Source organism: Schistocerca nitens, chromosome 7 (assembly GCF_023898315.1).
Source record: "Schistocerca nitens isolate TAMUIC-IGC-003100 chromosome 7, iqSchNite1.1, whole genome shotgun sequence".
NCBI classification, from domain to species: domain Eukaryota; kingdom Metazoa; phylum Arthropoda; class Insecta; order Orthoptera; family Acrididae; genus Schistocerca; species Schistocerca nitens.
In genome coordinates, this window is record NC_064620.1 from 606,631,699 (window position 1) to 606,658,796 (window position 27,098).

General features: G+C 41.1%; 1 protein-coding gene across 3 annotated transcripts in view; it reads right to left on the bottom strand.

The window, feature by feature from the left end:
- The window catches only part of LOC126194917 (protein mothers against dpp), a 232,239-nt gene that overhangs the window by 178,355 nt on the left and 26,786 nt on the right, over positions 1–27,098 (bottom strand). For all 3 annotated transcript variants that reach the window (XM_049933292.1, XM_049933290.1, XM_049933291.1), the window contains one exon: positions 13,672–13,843. In XM_049933292.1, the coding sequence (XP_049789249.1) occupies positions 13,672–13,843 (172 nt within the window). The remainder of the gene's footprint in view (positions 1–13,671; positions 13,844–27,098) is intronic.

Consider the following 27,098-nt stretch of genomic DNA (forward strand, 5'->3'; position numbering starts at 1 on the left):
CGACTGACGTCATGCGTTTCGATGTTTGTTTAGGTGTAGCGTCCCCATACTACGGCGCAGTTATCTCGCATCGGACGGACGGGCGGACGGACAGATAATAATTGTCTGAAAATAAAAAATTAAACTTTTCACTCGATGGAAGACTTGAACCAAGGACCTCTCGTTCCGCAGCTGCTCACGCTAACCACAGGACCACGGCGCTCCTTAGCTAATACTCTCCTTGATGTTACCTATCCTGCGCATGGACTACTCAGTTTGTATATTTTGCTTATTTTTTTCATAGTTCTACACAATTTCTTCCTGTTTTCTCGATCGATCTGTGTTCAGTTTTTCAAGGTCTATCCACTGTGCCAACTTATAACTAAATCTGAGGGGGGTGCGATGGGGAGGTTCCCTTGTGAGTTGATTAGCATCTGTACAGGTTGGCCACTGATGATGTTATCAATGAGATTTCCTGACCTCTTGATGACTGTCATCTGTGGACAATTTTCACATGTGGCAGTTTCATGTCCATAGATTGCCACCTCATTTGCTTCTTCTCAATTTGGGAGCTAGGCATGCAGCTGGTAGCTCTGTATGGTGACTGTGATTGGCTACAGCATGTTGGGGAGTAAACTCATTCAGGGCACAGTGATAGTCTTTGTCCCACAGGTCAGTTATGATGTCTGCAGTTGACTGGCATGAACAGAACTGTTGCAACAGTTGACATCTGGCAACGTAGTAGTCGCTGGAATCATATCTTCTTTCCCTGCAGTAGCACACAATGTGTCTAAGGCAGCCAGAGTGGAAGCATACTGATGTGTTTTCTTCTGTCCTCTAATTGTCTGTTCTCCTGTAGGGTATTTTACATGATGGAGAACTTGGTTGTACCTGCATTGGTGGGATGCAAGACTGACACTTGATGGCTGCAGCATAAATCCAAGTTGATTGAGTCTGTTCTTCGTAGAACATTCAGCTGGTGGTGAAATGTGTTAAGGATCAATACACAATTTCTTCATCTTTCTCTACTGCCTCCTGATGTATGTGGTTGACATTCAGGATTGTTATCTCTTGCCTTGGTCTGACAATTCGGCCAGTCATAAAATGCTATAGCTCTTCTCTTACAACCTGGTGCATGAGAGGGGTTGAGTCTTTGGTGGTCTTCCACAACTACCATAGGGGCCGCTTTCAGGAGTCAGTCATAAGTCTTTTGTCAAACTGATTCACAATGTGGCATAGGACTAAGGCATTCTGTATATAGGAGTGTGACATTTCCCCATGATGTTGAGCCCTGTTTTCCAATTGTTCTTCTGCTAAGAGAATGTGCTTGCTACACCGTCTGTGTAAAAATATACATTTGGTGAATACATCATGTAATCCCGGCTGTCGTATTTGTATTTCAGCCATTTCGTAAGGTCCTCTTCAGTGTCTCCAGAAAACACTGATGGATACCAGATGTGCAGTTGACTTCCTGATGTTATGGTATCCATTGGTTTCCTGAATATACAGAACGTGGGAGCAATGTACTGCTTGTATTCTGGTTTCTGTCCATGTAGATGACGGCTTTTATGTTTCCTAATTGGATCCATGATGATGCAGATGTTTTGAAGCACTTAGCATCTCCACCAAACAATGTCATGCCATAACCAGAATCAAGTTCAAATTCAAAAGCAGGATAGTGAATGATGTACGACACTTTGCACTGATGCATGTCTATTACAAACACCAATGTAGAGTCAGAAGAGAACTGAACTCCTGAATGGAGAGATGATAAGACTCATGTGATAGCGATGTGAACATATACACATGGCAGTAGTATCACATACACAAGATATAAAAGAGGCATTCGCGGAACTGTCATTGCAGGTGATTCAACTGAAAAGTTTCCGAAATGATTATGAACACACAACAGGAATTAACAGCTATACATATGGGACATTCTATTTCGGAAACTGTTACAGTATTCAATATTCTGAGATCCACAGTGTCATGAGTATGCTGAGAACACCAAATTTCAGACATTACCTCTCACCATGAACAAAGCAGTGGCCAGTGTGTACGTAAAGTTGTCAGTGTTAAACAAAGAGCAACACTGTATCAAATAACATCAGAAATCAATGTGGGACTTATGATGAATGTTTCCATTAAGAAAGTGCGGCGAAATTTGGCTTTAATGGGCTATGGCAGCAGACGACCAACTTAAGTGCCTTTGCTAACAACATGACATTGTCTGCAGCACCTCTCCTGGCTCGTGACCATATAGGTTGGATCATAGATGACTGGAAAACTGTGGTCTATTCATATGAGTTCCAATTCCTGTTGGTAAGAGCTGATGATAGTGTTTGAGTGTGGTGCAGACCCTACGAAGCCATGGACCAAGTTGTCAACAAGGCACTGTGCAAGCTGGTGGTGGCTCCAGAATGGTGTGGGCTGTCTTTACATGGAATGGACTGAGTCCTATGGTCCAACTGAACTGATTATCGACTGAAAATGGTTAAGTTCGGCTATCTGGAGACCGTCTGTAGCCAGTCATGGGCTTCTTGTTCCAAAACAACGGTGGAATTTTTATGGATGACAATGCACCCGTCACAGAGTCACTGTTGCTTGCAATCAGTCTGTAGGTCATTCTGACAATTAGATGAATGATCTGGCCACCCAGATTGTCCGACATGAATCCCATTGCACTTTTATGGGACATAATTGAGAGGTCAGTTCGTACACAAAATCATGCCCTAGCAACAAGTTCGAAATTATGGAAAGCTATAGAGGCAGCGTTTCTCAATATTTCTGAGCAGACTTCCAACGACTTGTTGAGTCCATGCCACATCGAGGTGTTGCACTATACCATGCAAAAGGTGGTCCAACATAGTATTAGGAGGTACCCCATGATTTTTGTTGCCTTAGTGTATATGGAAACACAGTATATTCCAGAACCTACAAATATTACAAAAGTAAGAAAATTTGAGAACCTCCCAGACCTAGTAACTACCAAATGACAAATAATTGCAGGTGATCGAGTTTGAATTGGTGACTCACACTACAGCAGCCTGTGATGTTAACCACTAGGGCACACTACATGCAGCACAACTCGCGGCATTATCCTTTGAGTAAATCTCCAGTATACCGAGCAGCAGATGGAGCATTATATAAGGTAGGTGTCTGTTCTAATGATTACACTTTCATAATGTTACAGTAATGTCCTGTATGGAGTAACAAAAATGTGAAAGATGAGATTGCTATTCACCACATAAAAGAGGTGCTGAATTGCAGACATGCCCAATGAAAAAGACTGCTAAACACGCAAGCTTTCAGACAAGCAGAGTCTTTCTTCCGAAACAGATAACCACACACACACACACACACACACACACACACACACACACACACACACACACACTTCATGCAAGCACAGCTTACACACACATGGCTACTATTCTCCAACTGCTGGGACCAACACACACTCCACCTGCACCGGAAGTGCTGGAAGATGGATAGCTGGTGGGAGTAAGAAGGTATGGGACAAGGAGTGGGAAGTATAGCAGGAAGAGGTGTTGGAAGATGTTGCACTGCTTGTAAGAGCATGCAAGAATGTGGCCGTGACAGGATGCAGGATGGGCTGCAAGGTGCAGAGTTGGGTGGGAGTGGGGGGGGGGGGGATTTGGTGGGGGGAGGGGAAGCTGTGAGAGAGGTGAGATCTAGATAAAGGGAAAAAACTGTAGGTGAGGTGGTGGAATAGAAGGCGTGTGTAGTGCAGGAGTGGCAGTGGGAAGAGAGAAGGGGTTCACAGGGGGAGGGCAGGGACAGGAGAACATAGAGGCCAGGGGCATCATGGGAAAGAAGGTTACATTGCGGGGAGAGCTCCCTCCCACACAATTCAGAAAAGCTGGTGCTTGTAGGAAGGATCCATATGGTGCAGCTTTTCACTGAAGTGAAGCACATTGTGTCAGGCAGCAAGTTCAGCAACTGGGTGGTCCTGCTGTTTTCTGGCCAGTTTGGCGGTGGCCACTCGTGCGGACAAACAACTTGTTAGTTATCTCGTCCATGCAGAAAGTAGCACAGCAATTTCAGCTTAGTTTGTAGATCACGTGACTGCTTTCACAGGTAATCCTGCCTGTCATGGGATAGGATATGGCTACAACAGTACTAGAGTAGGTGGTAGAGAGAGGATACATGGTAAAAGTCTTCATCTACATCTATTGGAGTAATATGAGCCATAAGGAAAGGGAATGGGAACAGGGTCTATTTAGGGATGGATAAAGATATTGTGTAGGTCTGCAATACTACCATGGGAGGGGTCGAGATAGTAGTGGGTATGATTTTCCTCACTTCAGGGTGCGATGCGAGATAGCTGAACCCTGGTGTAGAATGTGAATCAGTTGCCCCATTCCTGGATGGTGTTACTGGACAATGTTGGGAGGGTAATACCAGGCTTTGAAGGTCACAGTGAGACCTTTGACATAGTTGGAGAGGGACTGCTCATGACTACACATGTGACGACCGTGGGTGGCTAGACTGCATGGAAGGGATTTCTTGGTATGAGTGAAAGCTGTCATTGAGATATTGTCGGTGGCTGGCAAGTCTGGTGTGGACAGAGGTACTGATGTAGCCATCCTTGAGGTGGAGTTCATTAAGGAAGGTGGACTGTTGGGTTTAGGGGGACCAGGTGAAGTTAATGGGGGAGGTGTTGAGGTTCTGGAGGAATGTGGGTGGAGTGACCTCAACCTCAGTCCAGATCACGAAGACATTATCGACAAATCTGAACCAGGCGAGTGGTTTGGGATCCCAGGTAGTTAGGAAGGATTCCTCCAGATGGCCTACGAACAGATTAGCATAGGAGGTGCCATGTGGGTGCACACTGCCATACCATGATTTTTTCTTTTTTCTTTAGGTGATGCCTTTAAAGGAGAAGTAATTGTGAGTGGATTAGGAATGAGGTTGTAGGTTTGGAGGCAGTCGGGTATTGGTAAAAGTAGTGTTCAATAGTGGCACGCCCATGGTCATTGGGGATGTTGTGCAAAGAGAGGCAGCATCTACAATGATGAGCATGGCACTAGGTGGTAAGGAAACAAACTGTCAAGAGTCAGAGGAGGAATGATGGGTATTTTTTATACAGCAGGGTAGTAATGAGTAATAGTCTGAATGTGTTGATCCATGAAAGCTGTCAATGCCACCTCTCTCTACACTAACATCGCCAATGCCCATGACCTTGATGCTACTGAACACTGCCTTTCCCAGCACATGACTGACTCCAAATGTACAACTCCTTTCCTGGTTACCATGATGAAACACACAGTTCAGTCACATTAATGTGGCCATAGCCTACATTCGAAGCCAACAAGCAATAGCTACTCACAGACAGCAGACGGCAGCATCAGTGGAGGTTACATAAAGCTTGTCAGGGACCGCAGAAAACATTGCAGTCATTGTCATACTGCTGAAATGGAAGGACATATCTGACGTCCAAATGGGCATGATCGTTGTCTTTCGGACCATGAGTGGACGCATTTCTCAAATAATGTAAAGTATTCACATGCTGTTGTGGTTAAATTACACCATGTAGGGCAAATTGGCGCTATCCAAAACTGGCATGAAGGTAACTGTGGTATACCACCGGCCACAGATGACAGAGGTGAATGACAGCTGCGGAGATATCTATGGGCAAACAGACATGCAACTGTTGAACAACTGACCACCCAGATGAACCAAAGGGCTACCAACAGTGACTCCTCAACAACTATTCAGTGACCATTACTGCCTCTGCAGCAGGCACCTGATTCATGCACCCATGCTGACTGCTGTTCATCAGTGATGAAGGAAGTAATTTGCTTGCCAATACCACAACTGGATATCCACTGACGGGCAACAGGTGGCCTTTTCAGAGAATCACATTTAATGCCCTGTCAGACTGAAAGTAAACACCCTGCAACAATCATCTGAAGGTACTATGCCAGAGGAGAGAGCGTTATGGTCTGGTGAATCTTTTCATAAAATTCCCTAGGTGATCTTGTAATTCTGGAAAGGACAACAGATCAACACAAGTATGTATCTAAGCATGAGGACCATGTCCACCTTTACATGCAGTTTGTTTTCCCTCAGCACAGTAGCATCTACCAGCGGGACAATGCAACTTGCCACACAGCTCACAGTGTACTTACATGGTTCAAGGAGCACCAGGATGAGATTATCGCACTCCCCTGATTTAAACACAATCAAGAATCTGTGGGGCCACCTCGATCGGCTGTTCACACCATGGATTCTCAATCAAGAAATCTAGTGCAGCTGGCCACAGCACTGAAGTCTGTGGTTCCACATTTCTGTGGGTACCTTCCAGAATCTCACTAACTCCCTTCCTGCTTATCTCGCTACAATCCGCAGTGCAAAAGATGTTTATTCAGTCTTCTGACAGGTGGTCACATTAATGTGACTCGACAGTTTATATCCACAGCCACAATTAGCTCTCCTTGGAAGGCATCACCCGCAAACAAGTCTGTGGTACAGCAAAGGGCACCATCCTATGCCAACATGTTCATGGGCATTTAGAGGAACCATTCCTAACCAACCGGAATCCCAAATCCATCTCCTAGTTCAGATTCACTGATGAGATCTTCATTATCTTGACCTAATGATCATCCTCAACCCAGCAAGCTACCTTCATTGATGTTGACCTCCACCTCAAGAAAGGCTACCTCAGAACCTACACCCACATCAACTCTACCAGTCACCATCGTAACTCCTCTTTGACAGCTGCCATCCATTCCATACCAGTAAGTCCCTTCCATACAGCCCAGCCATTCACGGTCGTCGCATCTGTAGTGATGAGTAGTCTCTCTCCAAACATGTCAATGGTCTCACTGAGAACTTCAAAGACCAAAACTATCCTCCCAACCTTGTGTAGAAGCACTGATTGGAGCAGAAATAGCTGAACTTAATTGTTTGAGGAGCTCAGTACATGTTTCCTCCAGTTGCAGATTTCATCAATATGTAAATTCAAAAATTTGGAGCATTCTATCCCACTTTCTCACTGCTGCTCATGTGCTACATCAGTTCTTGGTATGACTCTACGACTTGCACAGAATCTAATGTGGTGTGCGTTTCTTCAAAACTTAGGAAGAGTCTCTTTTCAGAGAACCATTTAATTCTTAGGAAAATATCATTTACCAGCTCTTCTGTTGCTTTCTCTCTTGTGGGATTTATAATATAACCAGTATCACATGGAAAAAGGACCATTTTTGCTTGCTGAATGTGAATTGGAAGGCCATTCACATGTATAAGGAAAAGTAGAACACCCAACATTGAATGCTGTGGGACTCCCTTTGCTATTTTTCCCCAACCTTAAAATTTTCTACATTTCCGACAATGTCTGAATTATTCAGCACAGCCTTTTGCATTCTGTTTCTTACGCATGATTCAAACCAGCTGTGCATAAATCCATCAATTTCATAAAACTGGAGTTTTTCTAAGAGAGTTCATGATTCACGCGATACACAATCAAGTGCCTTGGAAGAATAACAAAAAGTATCAACTGGTGATATATTATTAATTAAGGCTTGCACTATTTGATGAGTGAATGTATAAATAGCATTCTCACTCAAGCAACCTTTCTGTTCTCCAAATTGTGATATGCTAAGTAAATTGTTTCCACTGAAGTGTGTGACTACTCGGCTGCATTACTTTTTCGAACATTTTGGAAATAGATGTCCATGAGGAAATTGGGCAATAATGGTTTAAGTCAGACTTGTCACCTTTTTTTTAATGTAGTGGTTTAATAATTGTATATTAACCTGCCTGGAAAAATTCCCTGTGGTAGTGATGCACTACATATACACTATGGGCAAAATAAAGTCGGAAAAACTTTTCAGAATTCTGTTTAAAATTCCATTAACCCAACAAGGACTTTAGTTTTTTAGAATTTTTTAACTGTATTAATTTCAGCGAAGGGTGTTGCTACTACTTCTAGTTGCTTAAAGTTTAGTGAAATGACATTTTTAATATATGCTCATTTTTTAATATAGTCTCTTGCTTCTTCAGCTGAATCATTTAATATGACATTTGCTGCTACGTTGAGAAAATGATTATTAAAAGTATTTTCTACTTGTGAATTATCTGTCACAACACTGTCAAAATATTTTAACTATGCATATTTTAATTTTGTGCACCGACAATGTTCCATACATTTTTAATCTTATTATCTGTTTTATATATTTCTGTCAAGACACGCACACTTTTGGACAGTTTTAAGACTTTCCTTAAAGTACTACAGTATTTTTTTGTAGTATCTTTCTACTCTAGATGAATATCTTAACAGGGACTGTTAGACCAGCTTAAGTAAAAATGTCTGTTAGATTTCAGTTTTGACAGCATTTGGTCACAACAGTCACGATTAGGTGTTTTGTGTATGATTAATTTATTAAAAGTGCACAACTATCTTTCATTCTGACAGTGTATTAATTCTGTAAATATTAGCAGTTCCAGTTTACTGTAATGTAGCCAGATATTTTGACAGTCTCCTAACAAATGATCAAGGAAGTGAGTATTACATTCAAATTTTTATGATTTTTATGTTATACTTCCTGACTTGTTCCACACCCACAAGAATCACCTCATTTTTGGATCCTTGATTTTAATTCACTTGGTTACCCACGGGGTCCAAATAATGTTTTAAGAAAGTAATTTTCAAATACTTACACAAATACATTATTGAATAAATTCAATTTTTAGCATCTCTTTCTACTTATATCTCATCCCATACCGTCCCCTTTTAGCTCAATCTTAAAACACAGTATTCTTTTGTCATTAATAAGTCTCATGGCTTTGTATGGACTCACCGCAAGGTTGTAAGGTACATATTGTTTATTTCTATTAACTGTGCATCATGATCAGATGGTCCATTAGCAATTCGGTACACATTAATTGTTTCTGCCTGAACATTATCTATAAAAATGTAATGAATCAGTGTCCTACTATTTTGCTGCACTAGTTGGAAAACTGACTACCAAAATTAGACTGAAACACACAAATAATAATTAATAATTCTAGTTCACATTTCCCGTAACTTTTAAGGACTCTACAGAAATGAAATCTCCACAAATTACTCACTTTTCCTTCTTTTCTGACAGGCAGCTCAATAGAATCTAGATTTTCCGTAAATAGCTGGACATTTCCTGGAAGGGATTGGTAGACTGTTACAGTGATCAGAGACGTATTCTGCAGTAACAACTCACAACAACATGGTTCTAGGTTCTGATCAACACAACAATTATTTGTTTCAATATTTCTGACTTTGTGTCCAACTTTTACACTTGCAGCCCCGACTTTTTCCAAGTTAGCTCCACACAAAAATAGTGTAAGCCTATAATGCCTGATATTTAACTTCTCCTTCCCTGTCATTAGATGGTGTTCAGAAAGGCACAGAACATAAATCACTTCTAAGGTTTCGATGAACCAAATTAATTTTGGAATTTTAATTTTCTGGAAACTGCTACATATATTATGCCTTGTACTGACCTAATTTCTTTCAGTACTCTCTGCCTGTAAACTGACTCTTAACCGAAAAAAAAATGTGCCCCTGTGATTACTGGACTCACAGGGATTTTGCCTTGTGTACTTGTGCCCCCTTCCCCTTACACTTTCCGCAAGGTGCTCAGCCAATCTTTCCTCCCCCTCCAATTTAGTTGCAGGCCATTGTTAGTGCATCCCCATCTCTCAAGTGCAGCAACTGGCACGGCACAGATACTAAACTCTGTTTCAGTCAAAAGCAACTCGCTCTTTGTTCACAAAGCTAACGGCTGTGTTAACTTTGGGTTGGTCATGTCGCTGCAAAACCTTGACAAATCCCACACAAATGTATGCTGTTGCTGCTACTATTTCCTCCACATCAACTTTCAAGTTTTATTCTAAGTTCTAGGCAGGCTCTTACAACTATAAGTACATTATCCTCGCCATCCAAATCTCTGGACAAGGCCCCTGTGTTCTCTGTCACCTGGCTAAGGTTGGTACTAGGTTTCGGGATGTTTGTGACCTGGTATTACACACTCAGCTATTCCTGTAGCAATTGGCTTACACCCCTCCCACAACTCTTCCTAGTAGCAAGATGCTTTTCTTTTTATGTGACTTTTCTACTGACTTAGTCTTAAAGTTGTTTCTATGAGTCTTTTGCACTTTACAAGGGACGTTTGAAAACTCCGTGCAAAGTCCGAGAGATGGCACCACTGGCGCATATCACGGTCATGTTTAGTTAGTAGCATCTTTGGAAAGAACGTACAGTAAGTTTCAGCCATACTGGTCTATTTCTTTGTGTTTGGCATTCGTGTGAATCAAGAAAGTCAAGTGATTGTAAAAAAATGGAGGAAGAAGAATTTCATGTGGTGATTAAACATTACTTTATGAAAGGCAAAATGCCTCAGGGACTAAAGAGAAGCTTAATAAACATTACGGTGACTCTGCACCTTCGATCAGAACAGTTTATAAGTGGTTTCAACATTTTCGGAGTGGCCATATGGGCAAAAGTGATGCTGAACATTCTGGGCGCCCTGTGGAGGATACAACTCCAGTAATCATTTACATAATCCATGATATGGTGATGGATGACAAAAGAGTTAAGGTGCGTAAGATTGCTAGTGTTGTGGGCATCTCAAATGAATGGGTACATAATATTTTGCATAAACATTTGGACATAAGAAAGCTATCCGCAAGATGGGTTCCGCGATTGATCACGCTTGACCAAAAACGGAATAGTGTGAAGTGTTGCAAGGATGGTTTGCAGCTGTTCAGGAAGAATCCGTAGGACTTTAAGTGTCATTTCGTCACTGTGGATGAAACCTGGATACATTACTATACTCCTGAGACCAAACAACAATCTAAACAATGGATTACCATGGGAGTATCTGCACCAAAAAAGGCGAAGACCAGTCCTTTGGTCGGAAGGTTATGGCGACTGTCTTTTGGGATTCACAAGGCATAATCCTCATCGACTATCTGGAAAAGGGTAAAACTACTACAGGTGCATATTACACATTGTTATTGCGAGCTGCAAGGAAAATGCTGGCAATTGGACCGCAAAAAAGTCCTTTTCCATCACAACAATACACCAGCACACACCTCAGCAGTTGTGGTCAAAAAATAATGGAAATAGGATTCCATCTTGTTTCACATGCTCCCCTATTCTACAGACTTGGCTCCATCGGACAACTATTTGTTCCCCAATTTGAAGAAATGGCTGGTGGGACAAAGATTTTATTCAAACAAGGTGGTGATTGCAGATACTAATAGCTATTTTGCACACTTGGACAATTCCTATTATTCGGAAGGGATCAACAAATTAGAACAGCATCGTCAAACTGATTGTTGATCAAAATTTGAAATACAATGTCAGAGGTTTTCTCTTTCTGTCTATTACCTGTCACCTTCCCCCAGCTGCCATTGTCTCATTTTCCCTTCAACCTACCTAATTCAAAATATGCCATTTCTAATTCTATCTGGAGGGCACAAATCTTTCATCTTAGTTTCATGATTTTCTTTTCTCATCTACATAGTCTACAGTTCCATGGAAGAGCCCCATATGACACTTTTTTAACTTCCCACTGCCTTCTCCCCATTGAAACACCAACCCACAGCCCTGACACGTTTCTGATGTAGAATTATGATTGGAGTTCATTGAAAGTAGGTAATATCAGACACAAAGTGAATGAAAACTATAAAAGCATGATATTTTCTAACAACACACTTAAACTGATGCTATCAGGAAATTATTTAAAGCACTGTAAAGTATCCAAGATAACACGTAACAATTATACGGTGAACAGAAGTTAACACTAGGTTGTAAACACACCACAAATTTACTATAGCTTTTAAGTCACAGAATTCACAGAATGAATAATAACTAAAAAAACCAAAGTTTATAACAGCAGTATTAAACAGACAAAGTCTGGAAATTAGGAAGAACACTGTATTCAAAACAACTCTTAAAGCTACACCACTGCTGTTGTTTACATCTGAGCACTTCAGAGCATCCTTCACAATAGCTGCCTACTGCCACTTCCTCATGACTCAGTAACAACTAGGACTGGGGTAAGGGAATCACATTCTCCACCAGGATTTTGACTACCTCTCCATGTGTCCTTGATGAGGAATATTCTACCCACTATCCTTCCCACCTCTTCCACAGCGGTATTTAGCTACATAAGAAACCTACACAATGTCCTTGTCCATCCCTACTCCACCTTTGTTCCCAACCCCTTGCCTCATGGCTCATATCTCTGCAACAGATGCAAGGTCTGTCCAATACATCTTCCAACCATGAACTACTCCAGTAGGTCCCATCCCATCATAGGCAGAGTTGCCTGTGAAAGCAGTCGTATGTTCTACAAACTACACTGCAACCATGGTGCTCCTTTCTATGTGGGAAAGACAACTAATGTCCACGCCAAACTGTGACCAAGAGACAGCTGGATCACACAGTTGCTGAATGTGCTGTCCAACAAAATGTGCTTCACATCAGCAACAGCTTCACAGCCTGTGCCATCTGAATCCTTCCTACAAACATCAGCTTTCCTGAATTGTGTAAGTGGGGAAGCTCCCCACAACCTATCATTGGTTCCAGTAACCCCCCCCCCCTCCCGCCTATGGCCTCAACCTTCACTAGTCCCTGTTCTCACCCTACCAATCCCCTTCCCATTCCCACATTCCCACTCCAGCAATGCAAACACATTCTATCCCATCAACGCACCTAATGATGTCTTTCCCCTTCTCTAGATCCCCCCCCCCGTGTACGAAGCACGGCCCATCCTGTCACCATCACATCCCTGCATGCTCCACAACAAGCAGCGCAATCTCTTCCATCACCAGTACCCTGTTATCCTCCCCACTCCCCATCCCTTGCCACCTTTGCCTGCACCACCCACCACAGATCACTGCACATCAGCCGCAGGCACAGCCCATAGTTGGACCCCAGCACCAGGAAACAGCAGCTATGTGCATGTGAGTTGCGCACGCTTAAATGTTTGTGTACAAGTTCATTTTTTACAATTCACTTTACTGAATGATAGTGTAATAGTCAAATCAAAACATACTAGTTCTCCAGTGAGATAAGAAGTCAAGGTACTTTCCTTTCTTTCTTTCTGCATTTCCTTTTTCCAGTCAAACTGTAAATAGTCTGAACAGTACTCAGTAACAAAATGGTAAGAAAACCAGCTAATTTCTATTATTGCTGTTGCACCAACTGAATATTAGCTTTAGATAATCGTCAACCTTCTACTTGGTTGTGACAAAACTCATTCATATTTAACACATTATTATCAACATTATTTCATGCAGATGTCAGAGCTATCCCAAACTGTCAAAAATGCCTGTATTGAAAACCTACAATGTAAGCAAGCTAGCTTCAAAATAAGAAACTACTTTTGGCTGTTCTTGGTAATACTACATAAATTTCTTGTTGGTACAAGTTGGTGCTCGCTGACATTACATGCAGACTGAGAAAGCACACTTGAAATAATATTGTATATAGTGGATCTGTATGAACAGGTTGAGACTAATCAATGACAGTTTACATAATGCCTTAAGACACTATTCACAACACATTAACTGAATATTTTTGAACAGATACATGCTAAGATATCAACAAATGTTTAAACTTACGAACATGTACACACCATATAAAGAGCATACAACATCAGAAACAAATGAAATAATTACCTGGGCTTTCAACTCGCTTGTAATGATACGGATTTATGCAGACTTCCTTCTGTTTAGCTGAGAAAGGAAATCTGCAATTTTCCATCGGTTTTAGCTCATGGTGAGATTGGAGGTCTGGCCACCTCCACACACGACAGTAAATAACATGGGGCAAGCCTTTCCTATGTGATACCTAAATACATACAAAACACAATATGTCAGTTGGAAATAAAATACTTAGGATTTAAGCATAGAATAAGAACAAGCCTTATTTTTTCCAAACAAATTTGTAAGCATATAATAAAAGTAGGTTTCTGACAAGGGAACCTCCCCATCGCACCCCCCTTAGATTTAGTTATAAGTTGGCACAGTGGATAGGCCTTGAAAAACTGAACACAGATCAATCGAGGAAACAGGAAGAAATTGTGTGGAACTATTAAAAAAATAAGTAAAATATACAAACTGAGTAGTCCATATGCAAGATAAGCAACATCAAGGATAGTGCGAGCTCAGGAGCGTCGTGGTCCCGTAGTTAGCCTGAGCAGCTGCAGAACGAGAGGTCCTTGGTTCAAGTCCTCCCTCCAGTGAAAAGTTTAATTTTTTATTTTCAGTTTATGTGACAAACTCCTATGTTTTCATTACTTTTTTGGGAGTAATTACCACATCCACAAGAAAACCTAAATCGGGCAAGGTAGAAGAATCTTTTTGCCCATTCGCCAAGTGTACAAGTTAGGTGGTTCGACAACATATTCCTGTCATGTGACGCACATGCCGTCACCAGTGTCGTATAGAATATATCAGACGTGTTTTCCTGTGGAGGGATCGGTTGACCTATGACCTTGCAATCAAATGTTTTCGGTTCCCATTGGAGAGGCACGTCCTTTTGTCTACTAATCGCACGGTTTTGCGGTGCGGTTGCAAAACACAGACACTAAACTTGTTACAGTGAACAGAGACGTCAATGAATGAACGGACAGATCATAACTTTGCAAAAATAAGCAATTAAAAGTTTAACTCGAGGGCAGACTTGTACCATGGACCTCTCGCTCCGCAGCTGCTCACGCTAACCACGAGACCACGGCACTCCTGAGCTCACATTATCCTTGATGCTGCCTATCTTGCGCATGGACTACACAGTTTGTATATTATGCTTATTTTTTTCCTAGTTCCACACAACTTCTTCCTGTTTTCTCCATTGATCTGTGTTCACTTTTTCAAGGCCTATCCACTGTGCCAACTTATAACTAAATCTGAGGAGGGTGCGATGGGGAGGTTCCCTCGTGAGATAAATGGTCCCCCATTCAGAAATAAAGTTTACTTTAATAATAATAATAATAATAATAATAAAGCTGTTTTCAACTCAAAGGTTGTCTTGGCAAGGCCAGTGTACTTCTTATTGGAGGTAGTATGCCATTGTTTTTCTCCGACCTCTGAAACAACTGTAGGGAGACCTACTGTTTAACATGGACTTTGAACCATCATTAAGTATACCTTATGATGGTAGAAAGTTTGGGAACTGGTGATGAAAAGAATGTGTCACTCAGAACACAATTCAAAGCAAGTGAAATGGGGTGCACACTAAGTGTTTCTGTTGTCACAGAACAAAGACTTGAGTATTCCATCTTGCCATTTCATATTACTATTTCCTTTCATAATTCATCTTAGTAATAAGGAATAGTTACACAGCTATTAAGCTTCAATACTGGATAGGGATCTCTCATAGCGGCAGTATCTTTATACATACGTGTTTCATCAATCAATACTGCCAGTGTTTTTCATACTGAAATTTATTTTAAAGGGAGTGAATTACATAATTCGCCTTAAACAGCAATCAAAAACATAGGTGTGAGGCTTTTTCTTGGCATTTCCAATAATATGAAAGTGATGTGTGTTATGCAGTGTGCAAGAATGGTTACCCAATCTGACCAAACTTATGTCTCATGAAGGAAGTTTATATCTGCAAGATAATATACATAATTTATATCTAACATCTTCAAAGACAGAAAAGGCAAACATCTGATTGTTTATGTTGGGTTCTGGAACAACGAACCAGGTGATGGCAGTACCTCAGAGTTAAATTGGTGGTAACATACCCCCCCACCCCTTAAAACAAACTTCTAATTCTGCTAATTTTAAATGCTATTGTAATATCCATTCTTTCATAGCAAATGAAATGTACAGTTTATGGGTATTATATCATCCACTAGTATTTACGAGAGGTGATTTCTTAGTTTTGACTGATGTCGCACATCTTGCCTACTTGTAATCTTCGAGGAAACAACAAAGTGTCAAAGCTGTTCAACAGATGTTCTGGGAGGGTTCTTCTAGACAAAGTACAAATTGAAGAGTGATTTTAGTGTGTCCAATTCGGAAACAACATAAGGTAATATTTTCTCTTTTTGAGCTTTGTTGCAGTGTTCAAGCATTCATTGGTGATGTCTCTGACCATACATAGTTAACTTAGAGTGTGTAGTATTTTGTAACTCTTCTTCCCATTTCTTCAGGATTCAGTATTTCATTTGGCTGTAAGTAATTTTTAGGGGTTTTCAGTTCCAGTGTTGTCATTTCCATTCCTCCTTTGGCTAGTTTGTCTGACAGTTCACTCCCTGGAAGGTAAATCTGACTTGCATCCAAATAAGACAACTGATTTATTGTATTGTGAAGGAATTATTTACAGCTGATTGTGAAAGGCAGAGATCAGAGGTTGTCTTGGATAATATTACACTATTGTTTGTAATGCACAGACAAACTTGCTACATATGAGGAAATTGCTATACAAACCGTGCTGTGTCATAAGATAAAGCTGTCATCAACACTCCTTTGGTGCCCAAGCCATCAGGCACCAATGGCATCCCGCCCAACTTCTAAGTTATTTGGGTTGCCAAAAACTCCGCACCTATGAAACAGATGCCACAGGATCTCTCAACTATGAAACTCTGCATCCCAGCCAGTAGGTGATGACAACAGTGTTCTGGCCAGGCCACCAGATGGTGTGCATGGCAATTGTAGAAGTCATGGAAGAACTGCAGTGTCAAAAATTGGCCCACATGGATCTTAACCACAAGGCAGCTATTTAGGCCAGCATGTGAGCTTATCAGAGCAGTTCAATTGCAGCAAACAACCGACCTAAATATCTCCACTACACTAGGCTCTGCCACCATCTTCCGGGACAGCACACCACCTCCCCTGTCTGGACCTGAAGTGTAATCAGTGACGTAGTTGGTGGGGATTGGTATAATTTCTACTATCTGTCTTCTTCACAGACAATTAATGTCAAAACTTTACTTTGTGCATCTACCATTGCCAGAATTCAAAATTATTCAAAACTGTTTGACTGTCGATGCTTCTTCTGTGAAGTACTACTGTCAGATATTTTGAAAGTGTTTCATTTCTGCGACTTAAGCTAGTGTGTTGACTTCTTTCTTTCTTCTTCTTTTTTTTCCTTCTCTTCCAAATCCAGGAACTGAGGAACTTGCTTTATGCTAAACTTAAATTTTCTCCATATATTGAGGAACTTAATTACTTGCTTCTGGGATTCAGGAACTTTTAAGTTTGTTTGACATTGAAAAACTACTGTGTGTCCACTTGTCCAAGAATTTTATTTAATTTCAGAGTTAAAGGAATTTTACCTCCATAGCACACTGAGGATTTTGTTACCATTGTGTCAGAAAAATAAACTTGCGCTACTGTGACTATCTGCCTTTTTAGTGGATATTTCTGTGGAAGCAGATATATCAAACACTAAGGTTAGTTTGAACATAAAAGTGCTTTACTAGGTGTGTTTCTACTGGAGGTGGCTGTTGTCTCCTATGAATCTCTGAACTAATTAACCCAGCCAGTTCCAGGATGACCTATGGCAGTATCAGCAACCTACAGCATGGGGGCCTAATCCAACCTGCCGCTTCTTTTTCTATGGCCATGACCTAAGAATGTATTATTTTACATTTCCAAATTCTTAAAAAATTTGAAGCAAGATAAAACTGAATGGAACACGAAAATTATGTGTAAGTTTAAAATCATTATCTGTGAAGCTGTAAAATAACAACCCTAAATTTTTTGATACATATTAAAGTTGACTGGTAACATACTCTAATGGTCAACATGGTAGCTGAATAGCTGCAAGAAAAATCTGTGTGGTGCTTCTGTGTGCAGGAAGCTAGCTGAGGAAGCCAAGCCTTAGCGCTGCCGCTGAGGTGATGAGCAGTTTTAAGTTGGCAGCATTATCAGTGCCATATGTACCACTGTTCTGCAACATTCTGTTCTCATTTCTACTACAAGTGTGTTTCCATCATGTCACTGCCAAAATCACAAAAGAAGAGAAATGTGGACTTTGAACATTGTGCTTTCAAGGCAGAGTGGGCTGACAATTATTTGATAACATTGTGTTTATTGGGTTGGTTGGGTTGTTTGGAGGAAGAGACCAAACAGCGAGGTCACTGGTCTCATCGGATTAGGGAAGGAAGTCGGCCGTGCCCTCTCAAAGGAACCATCCCAGCATTTGCCTGGAGCGATTTAGGGAAATCATGGAAAACCTAAATCAGGATGGTCGGACACAGGTTTGAATCATCGTCCTCCCGAATGCGAGTCCAGTGTGCTAACCACTGCGCCACCTCGCTCGGTCATTGTGTTTATATGCAGTGATACCATAGCTGTATTAAAAAGAGTAGAATCTGCACTAGCATCACCAGACTAAGCATTCGTACAATATCTCAACTCACTGGGAAAGCACGATCGGAAAAATCAGAAACTTTGAAATGGAATACTTTATTAAAACGCAGTTTCCTTATGAAATTAAAAAATGTAAATGAGGCTGCAACTAAGTTAAGCCTATAAGTAGCTCATTTGTTAGCTAAGGAGGCAAAACAATTTACTGATGGTAAACTAATTAAACAATGTCGGACAGTATTAGCCGAAGAAAGGTGTCCTGAGAAAACGGATATAGCCTATTTATTTCTATAAGCCTTCCCCTGAGAACAGTTGTTCAAAATACTGAGGCTGCTGGCAGCAACATTGGTAACCAGTTAATCCTCGAGCAGCCACGTCTATGCATAAAGTGTGCCAAACACAAATAAAATTGTCTTGCATCCTTCCACTGTTGTTTTACAACTGCGAGCCCATACCTATTCCATCGTTATTGCTTCAGCTAACACAGTGATAAATTGTGTTGTCATAAATCCAAGCAAGCAGCAGTAATAAAAAATAAACAGCGAGCAAAAAGAGAAAAAATTTGCGATCCATGCAAGAAAACTACCCAGATTGAGAGCTAGCAGCACAATCCCACAATGAGGCAACTGTCTACGAGATAATTAGTAAACAAATACATGTTTGGCTGAGATCTAATGCGACTACACTGTCTAATGCTTCAAGTGCGTCATTACTGTGGGGTAACACTTGTACAAGGCAAGAGAGTGATTCAATGAAAGTTTATTTTATTATTGTTTAATTAAACAGTGACTTAGCTCATGCAATATAAGATTATTTTATCACTGTCTAATTAAACCAAGATTAACTTGTGATTTTGCTCATACATGTTTACCTTGGTAACATAAAGACAGTTATTCTTTACACATATATAAAGAACACCGTGCACTTGCTCATGTTCTGAAAATCAGCATGCCCGTTCGAGGCTTCATTGACAGGGCAAAAGATTTTGAGTGGTTTTCCTTGGCTCTTGATGAGTCAATGGGCGTGACGGCTATTGCTCAGTTGCTGCTATTTATTTGAGGAATCGATGCTGACTCTGAAGTGACTGAAGAATTAGCTTGTATTTCTGAGTAGTCTGCATGGAACAACTACAAGTGAAAATATTTCCAAAGCAGCTGAGAGAACGTTAATGAAGTACAACATGCAATGGAAACAGCTAAAATGTGTCACAACTGGTGGTAAAAATGTGTGTGGAACGGACAAAGGCTTAGTTGGGCACATTTACAAGGCTTGCAAAAATAAAAGAGTGCTTAAATCCTGTGGTTATTCATTGCATTATTCGTGAGCAAGTATGCTGTGACTAATATATGAATCTATTGTGTTTCAGAACCAGTTGTGTCAATGGTGAACTTCATTCTAGTGGAGTGCACCACCGTCAGTTCCGTGATTTTAAGTCAGAAGTGGAAGCTACATTTTATGACTTCCCTACCACACACCAGTTCAATGGCTTAGCAGTGGCAAAGATTTATTAAGATCTTTTGAACACAGGGCAGACACTGATATATTTCTACATCTGAAAAACTGCCATGAATCAATGTCATTAAATACAAAATGGCTCTGGAAATTAGATTTTGCTGTCGACATCATAGGACTACTTAGTGGATTCAGTTTTAAATTACAAGGCAAAACAGTGCTAATAAATGAAACCTACATGGCAATAAAGTCATTTCAGTGACAACTGGGTTTGATTGAGTCATAAATCATGTCCATAGGCTTAATGCATAAAAATTTGAAAGTGATATATTTTCCTAGCCCAAAAAACAGTTTCCACAATGTTTTTTTGGATCTTGATGCAACTACAGAAGACGTTTCTATAATTGAAAATCCATTTGACTGTTCCATTGAGAAACTTCCACCTACCCTTCTGTTGGAAGTAATTAACCTGCAGTGTGACAACATGCTAAATGGCAAATTTCAAGAGGAGAATCTAACAAAATTCTATACATGTCTTCAAAGTCAACTGGCTCTTTGTAGTGGGAGAAAAAAAAAATGTTATAGATTCAGTCTCAATACAATAATACACCAGGGGTCAATACAATAAAAGTTGTCACGAGGATCAACTATCAATAAATTACCAGTGCAAAAGACTGCAGACTGTCAGGTCTATTACAGAATAGGTGCCAAAGGCAGTGCTGAAATGTGTTGGGGCTCCTTATTCATTACACAGAGGTCTGTGTCTGAATAATCCATTTACTACCTCACTGATCCCTACGCGATTGCGGCACTAATAAAATAAAAGGAAGAAAGGGGGGGGGCGGGGGGGGGGGGGGCGTTGTGAGACAATTCTTCAAAAGACTTCTCATATCCCCATATGTAACATCCCAGTTATGGGGGAAGATGTATGTTACAAACTGTCATACTATTTCACTGACTGCAAAGCCTCTTGCTTCACATACAATGTTCACAAGTGTTGAACTGAACTAGTGTGCAAACATCTCTGGATGCTTGTTCAGTATTAACTTTTTCTATATACTTGCTGCCCTCTCGTGGTAAGGAGATGGTCCTCCAGAAATCTTGATTTCTGCAGTGCTATACATTTTATGGGATAACTTTAAACAAATTCAACTTTTTTCAGATGATGGGACTAACCATTACAATTCCAATGTAAAATCCCTGAAACAGTGGGGATGTGAACAGCAAATGTGATGTATTGATCTGATTCCTTCTGTGCTCCCCATCAAGCAAGGCTGTCTCGTGAAAAGATACTGGACTTCCATTTGAGAGGGCGGCAATTCAAACCCCACTGCAACCATCCAGTTTCAGGCTCCCCTATACCACTTAAGGCAAACACCTGAATGGGTTCTTCTAAAAGGACATGGCCAATTTCCCTACCCAACTTACAACACTGTTGATGCAAAGTTAAACCCCTATCTTCCTCTTTCCAGTGTTCCCTATGTGGATGGCATATTTGTTCTTTACTTATATTTTTCTCTTTGTATCTCCATAAGACAGCAATTAGACAAGACAACAATCAGACAATTCTATAGTCCAATGTCCTAGTGTCTTTTACCCAATGAGTAATATCAGGTTGTGGATTAGTTGTACTTTAGGAGGAAGATGCCATGAAGGGAATATTCCTCTCTTGGCTGATGCTGGAAGGATGTGCAGTGTCTCCAGTTGTGTGAATAGGGTGGCTCCTACTGGCTCTGCTGGAATGGCAGTCAATTTATATAGGTAGTTAGTTTCGTGTTCCATGAATCATTTCGTATGATGTATTGTAATGATATGGAACAAGTAGTTTTACACTCATATCACAAATTAATTTGTAAATATGGCTACATGTTGAACTTTTCAAATTTTACCTTGCTGTCAAACATCTTATATCACTGGGTAATTGATCAAAAACTTTTGTTGCAGCATTGTGGATCCGTTTTTGTGCTAAATATAATCTTAATGTGGAGTAATGAATGTCACTTCTCCTTCTGGTATTGGAATTATGTACATCATTGTTCCTGTTGAACTGTAATGGATTATTTACAGCAAACTTCATGAGGAAATGGCAACGGTCTTGCCACAGTGGGTACACCAGTTCCCATCAGATCACTGAAGATAAGCTCTGTCAGGTGTGGCCGGCACTTGGACTGGCAACCATCTTGGCTGCCATGAGCTGTTGCCATTTTTCGGGGTGCTCTCAGCCTCATAATGCCAATTGAGGAGCTAGTCGACTGAATAGTAGCGGCTCCAATCAAAGAAAACCATCATAACGACCTGGAGAGCAGTGTGTGACCACACACCCCTCCTACCTGCATCCTCAGCTGAGGATGACACGGCGGTCGGATGGTTCAGATGGGCCACTTGTGGCCTGAAGACGGAGTGCCTTTCATGAGGGAATAAATATACTGCAGCCAGAATGCCCAACTCCATAAACAGATGTCTACAAGATGATCTTGGGTGACACCAAACATTACTCTGATGATTATTTGACATTGTCAGATGTATTGGAGACAATCTTAGAATCAAAACACGGTTATTAGCCCAAATTACTAGTTTCAGTAAAATTAAATTGCCACCTTCTGATGATTTGTACAGAAAAAATTTTTACAGGGGCAATCCATTTCGTCGCCTAATTGAACAATCGATGTAACAGACTGACTCTCTAAGAATTTTTTCTTTATAAATGATATGAAGATGGTGTTTTAATTTTGCTGAAACTCAAGTGAGCATTGTGTATTTTTATGCCACCTGGGCTAATTAACTTATGTAATAATGAAAACAAGTGTGTTTACATATTACTCTTACAGTACCTTTTTGAGCAAAAAAGACTTCCTTTCTTAACATTATTCCATATGCCTTATTGAACGAAAATATGCAAAATACGAGGGCAGTTCAATAAGTAATGCAACACATTTTTTTTTCTCGGCCAATTTTGGTTGAAAAAACCGGAAATTGCTTGTAGAATATTTTCAAACATTCCCACTTCGTCTCGTATAGTTTCATTGACTTCCGACAGGTGGCAGCGCTGTACGGAGCTGTTAAAATGGCGTCTGTAACGGATGTGCGTTGCAAACAACGGGCAGTGATCGAGTTTCTTTTGGCGGAAAACCAGGGCATCTCAGATATTCATAGGCGCTTGCAGAATGTCTACGGTGATCTGGCAGTGGACAAAAGAACGGTGAGTCGTTGGGCAAAGCGTGTGTCATCATTGCCGCAAGGTCAAGCAAGACTGTCTGATCTCCCGCGTGCGGGCCGGCCGTGCACAGCTGTGACTCCTGCAATGGCGGAGCGTGCGAACACACTTGTTCGAGATGATCGACGGATCACCATCAAACAACTCAGTGCTCAACTTGACATCTCTGTTGGTAGTGCTGGCACAATTGTTCACCAGTTGGGATATTCAAAGGTTTGTTCCCGCTGGGTCCCTCGTTGTCTAACCGAACACCATAAAGAGCAAAGGAGAACCATCTGTGTGGAATTGCTTGCTCGTCATGTGGCTGAGGGTGACAATTTCTTGTCAAAGATTGTTACAGGCGATGAAACATGGGTTCATCACTTCGAACCTGAAACAAAACGGCAATCAATGGAGTGGCGCCACACCCACTCCCCTACCAAGAAAAAGTTTAAAGCCATACCCTCAGCCGGTAAAGTCATGGTTACAGTCTTCTGGGACGCTGAAGGGGTTATTCTGTTCGATGTCCTTCCCCATGGTCAAACGATCAACTCTGAAGTGTATTGTGCTACTCTTCAGAAAATGAAGAAACGACTTCAGCGTGTTCGTAGGCACAAAAATCAGAACGAACTTCTCCTTCTTCATGACAACGCAAGACCTCACACAAGTCTTCGCACCCGAGAGGAGCTCACAAAACTTCAGTGGACCGTTCTTCCTCATGCACCCTACAGCCCCGATCTCGCACCGTCGGATTTCCATATGTTTGGCCCAATGAAGGACGCAATCCGTGGGAGGCACTACGCGGATGATGAAGAAGTTATTGATGCAGTACGACGTTGGCTCCGACATCGACCAGTGGAATGGTACCGTGCAGGCATACAGGCCCTCATTTCAAGGTGGCGTAAGGCCGTAGCATTGAATGGAGATTACGTTGAAAAATAGTGTTGTGTAGCTAAAAGATTGGGGAATAACCTGGTGTATTTCAATGCTGAATAAAACAACCCCTGTTTCAGAAAAAAAATGTGTTGCATTACTTATTGAACTGCCCTCGTATGTCAACTTACTGATTTGTCTCACCTCTAGATTTGCAATCATTCTACCTACAAATATTGCTGAAAGAAGTTGTTTTAGGAGTTCCAAAATGTGCTTTTTCCAGTTTAAATTTTCATCTAAATGGACGCCTAAGAATTTTGAAGTTCCCATCATATTTTTTATTTCTTTACAATGTGTTACACTTATCACTGGTGTAGTTCCTGAACTATATTTGTTGAATTACTAAGTTCTACTTCCTGAATTCTTGTAGTTTGATATGACATTATCCACTGGTTGGATATACCATCAATCCCATAACACTTCCATTTATCTAGGAGAATATGGTGATTCACATAGTCAAATACCGCCGGCCGGAGTGGCTGAGCGGTTACAGGCGCTTCAGTCTGGAACCGCGCGACAGCTACGGTCGCAGGTTCGAATCCTGCCTCGGGCATGGATGTGTGTGTCGTCTATAGGTTAGTTAGGGTTAAGTAGTTCTAAGTTCTAGGGGACTGATGACCTCAGTTGTTAAGTCCCATAGTGCTCAGAGCCATTTTCAGTCAAATGCCTCACATGTTGTTGTTGTTGTTGTTGTTGTTGTCGTCGTCGTGGTCTTCAGTCCAGAGACTGGTCTGATGCAGCTCTCCATGCTACTCTATCCCATGCAAGCTTCTTCATATCCAAGTATCTACTGAAACCTACATCCTTCTGAATCTGCTTAGTGTATTCATCTCTTGGCGTCCCTCTACAATTTTTACCCTCCACGCTGCCCTCCAATACTAAATTGGTGATCCTTGATGCCTGGAGAACATGTCCGACCAACTGATACCTTCTTCTAGCCAAGTTGTGCCACGAACTCCCCTTCTTCCCAATTCTATTCAATATCTCTTCATTAGTTATGTGATCTACCCATCTAATCTTCAGCATTCTTCTGTAGTGCCACATTTCGAAAGCTTCTATTCTCTTCTTGTCTAAACTATTTTTTGTCCATGTTTCACTTCCATAGAGGGCTACACTCCATATAGATACTTTCAGAAATGACTTCCTGACACTTAAATCTACACTTGATGTTAACAAATTTCTCTTCTTCAGAAACGCTTTCCTTGCCATTGCCAGTCTACATTTTATATCTCCTCTACTTCGAACACCATCATTTATATTGCTCCCCAAGTAGCAAAACTCATCTACTACTATAAGTGTCTCATTTCCTCTAATCTAATTCCCACAGCATCACCTGATTTAATTCGACTACATTCCATCATCCTCATTTTGCTTTTGTTGATGTTCATCTTATAGGCTCCTTTCAAGACACTGTCCATTCCGTTCAACTGCTCTTCCAGGTCCCTTGCTGTAGGCAGTATCTATCTTACCCCTAGTGAGACAAGCCTCTACATCCTTACATTTGTCCTCTAGCCATCCCTGCTTAGCCATTTTGCACTTCCTGTCGATCTCATTTTTGAGACGTTTGTATTCCTTTTTGCCTGCTTCATCTACTGCATTTTTATATTTTCTCCTTTCATCAATTAAATTCAATATTTCTTCTGTTACCCAAGGATTTCTATTAGCCCTCGTCTTTTTACCTACTTGATCGTTTGCTGCCTTCACTACTTCATCCCTCAGAGCTACCCATTCTTCTTCTACTGTATTTCTTTCCCCCATTCCTGTCAATTGTTCCCTTATGCTCTCCCTGAAACTCTCTACAACCTCTGGTTCTTTCAGTTTATCCAGGTCCCATCTCCTTAAATTCCCACCTTTTCGCAGTTTCTTCAGTTTCAATCTGCAGTTCATAACCAATAGATTGTGGTCAGAATCCACATCTGCCCCTGGAAATGTCTTACAATTTAAAACCTGGTTCCTAAATCTCTGTCTTACCATTACATAATCTATCTGATACATTTTAGTATCTCCAGGATTCTTCCAGGTATACAACCTTCTTTTATGATTCTTGAACCAAGTGTTAGTTTTGATTAAGTTATGCTCTGTGCAAAATTCTACAAGGCGGCTTCCTCTTTCATTTCTTCCCCCCAATCCATATTCACCTACTATGTTTCCTTCTCTCCCTTTTCCTACTGACGAATTCCAGTCACCCATGACTATTAAATTTTCGTCTCCCTTCACTACATGAATAATTTCTTTTATCTCGTCATACATTTCATCTATTTCTTCATCATCTGCAGAGCTAGTTGGCATATAAACTTGTACTACTGTAGTGGGCGTGGGCTTTGTGTCTATCTTGGCCACAATAATGCGTTCACTATGCTGTTTGTAGTAGCTAACCCACACTCCTATTTTTTTATTCATTATTAAACCTACTCCTGCATTACCCCTATTTGATTTTGTATTTATAACCCTGTAATCACCAGACCAAAAGTCTTGTTCCTTCTGCCACCGATCTTCACTAATTCCCACTATATCTAACTTTAACCTATCCATTTCCCTTTTTAAATTTTCTAACCTACCAGCCCAATTAAGGGATCTGACATTCCACGCTCCGATCCGTAGAACGCCAGTTTTCTTTCTCCTGATAACGACATCCTCCTGAGTAGTCCCCGCCCGGAGATCCGAATGGGGGACTATTTTACCTCCGGGATACTTTACCCAAGAGGACGCCATCATCATTTAATCATACAGTAAAGCTGCATGTCCTCGGAGAAAAAATACGGCTGTAGTTTCCCCTTGCTTTCAGCCGTTCGCAGTACCAGCACAGCAAGGCCGTTTTGGTTAATGTTACAAGGCCAGATCAGTCAATCATCCAGACTGTTGTCCCTGCAACTACTGAAAAGGCTGCTGCCCCTCTTCAGGAACCACATGTTTGTCTGGCCTCTCAACAGGTACCCCTCCGTTGTGGTTGCACCTACGGTACGGCCATCTGTATCGCTGAGGCACGCAAGCCTCCCCACCAACGGCAAGGTCCATGGTTCATGGGTGTATATTTTATTTTTTCTGTCTATTTTTATCAATTCATTTGCTTAAGTGGTTTACGGCAAAGATTAAAATGTGGTATGCCCATAGTAATCAAGCATGTGCAGCTAGCGACAAAAGGTAGAGGACATTAATCTTTTTGTGCTTGTAAAAACTCCTATTGGATGTTTCATCAATCTTGACA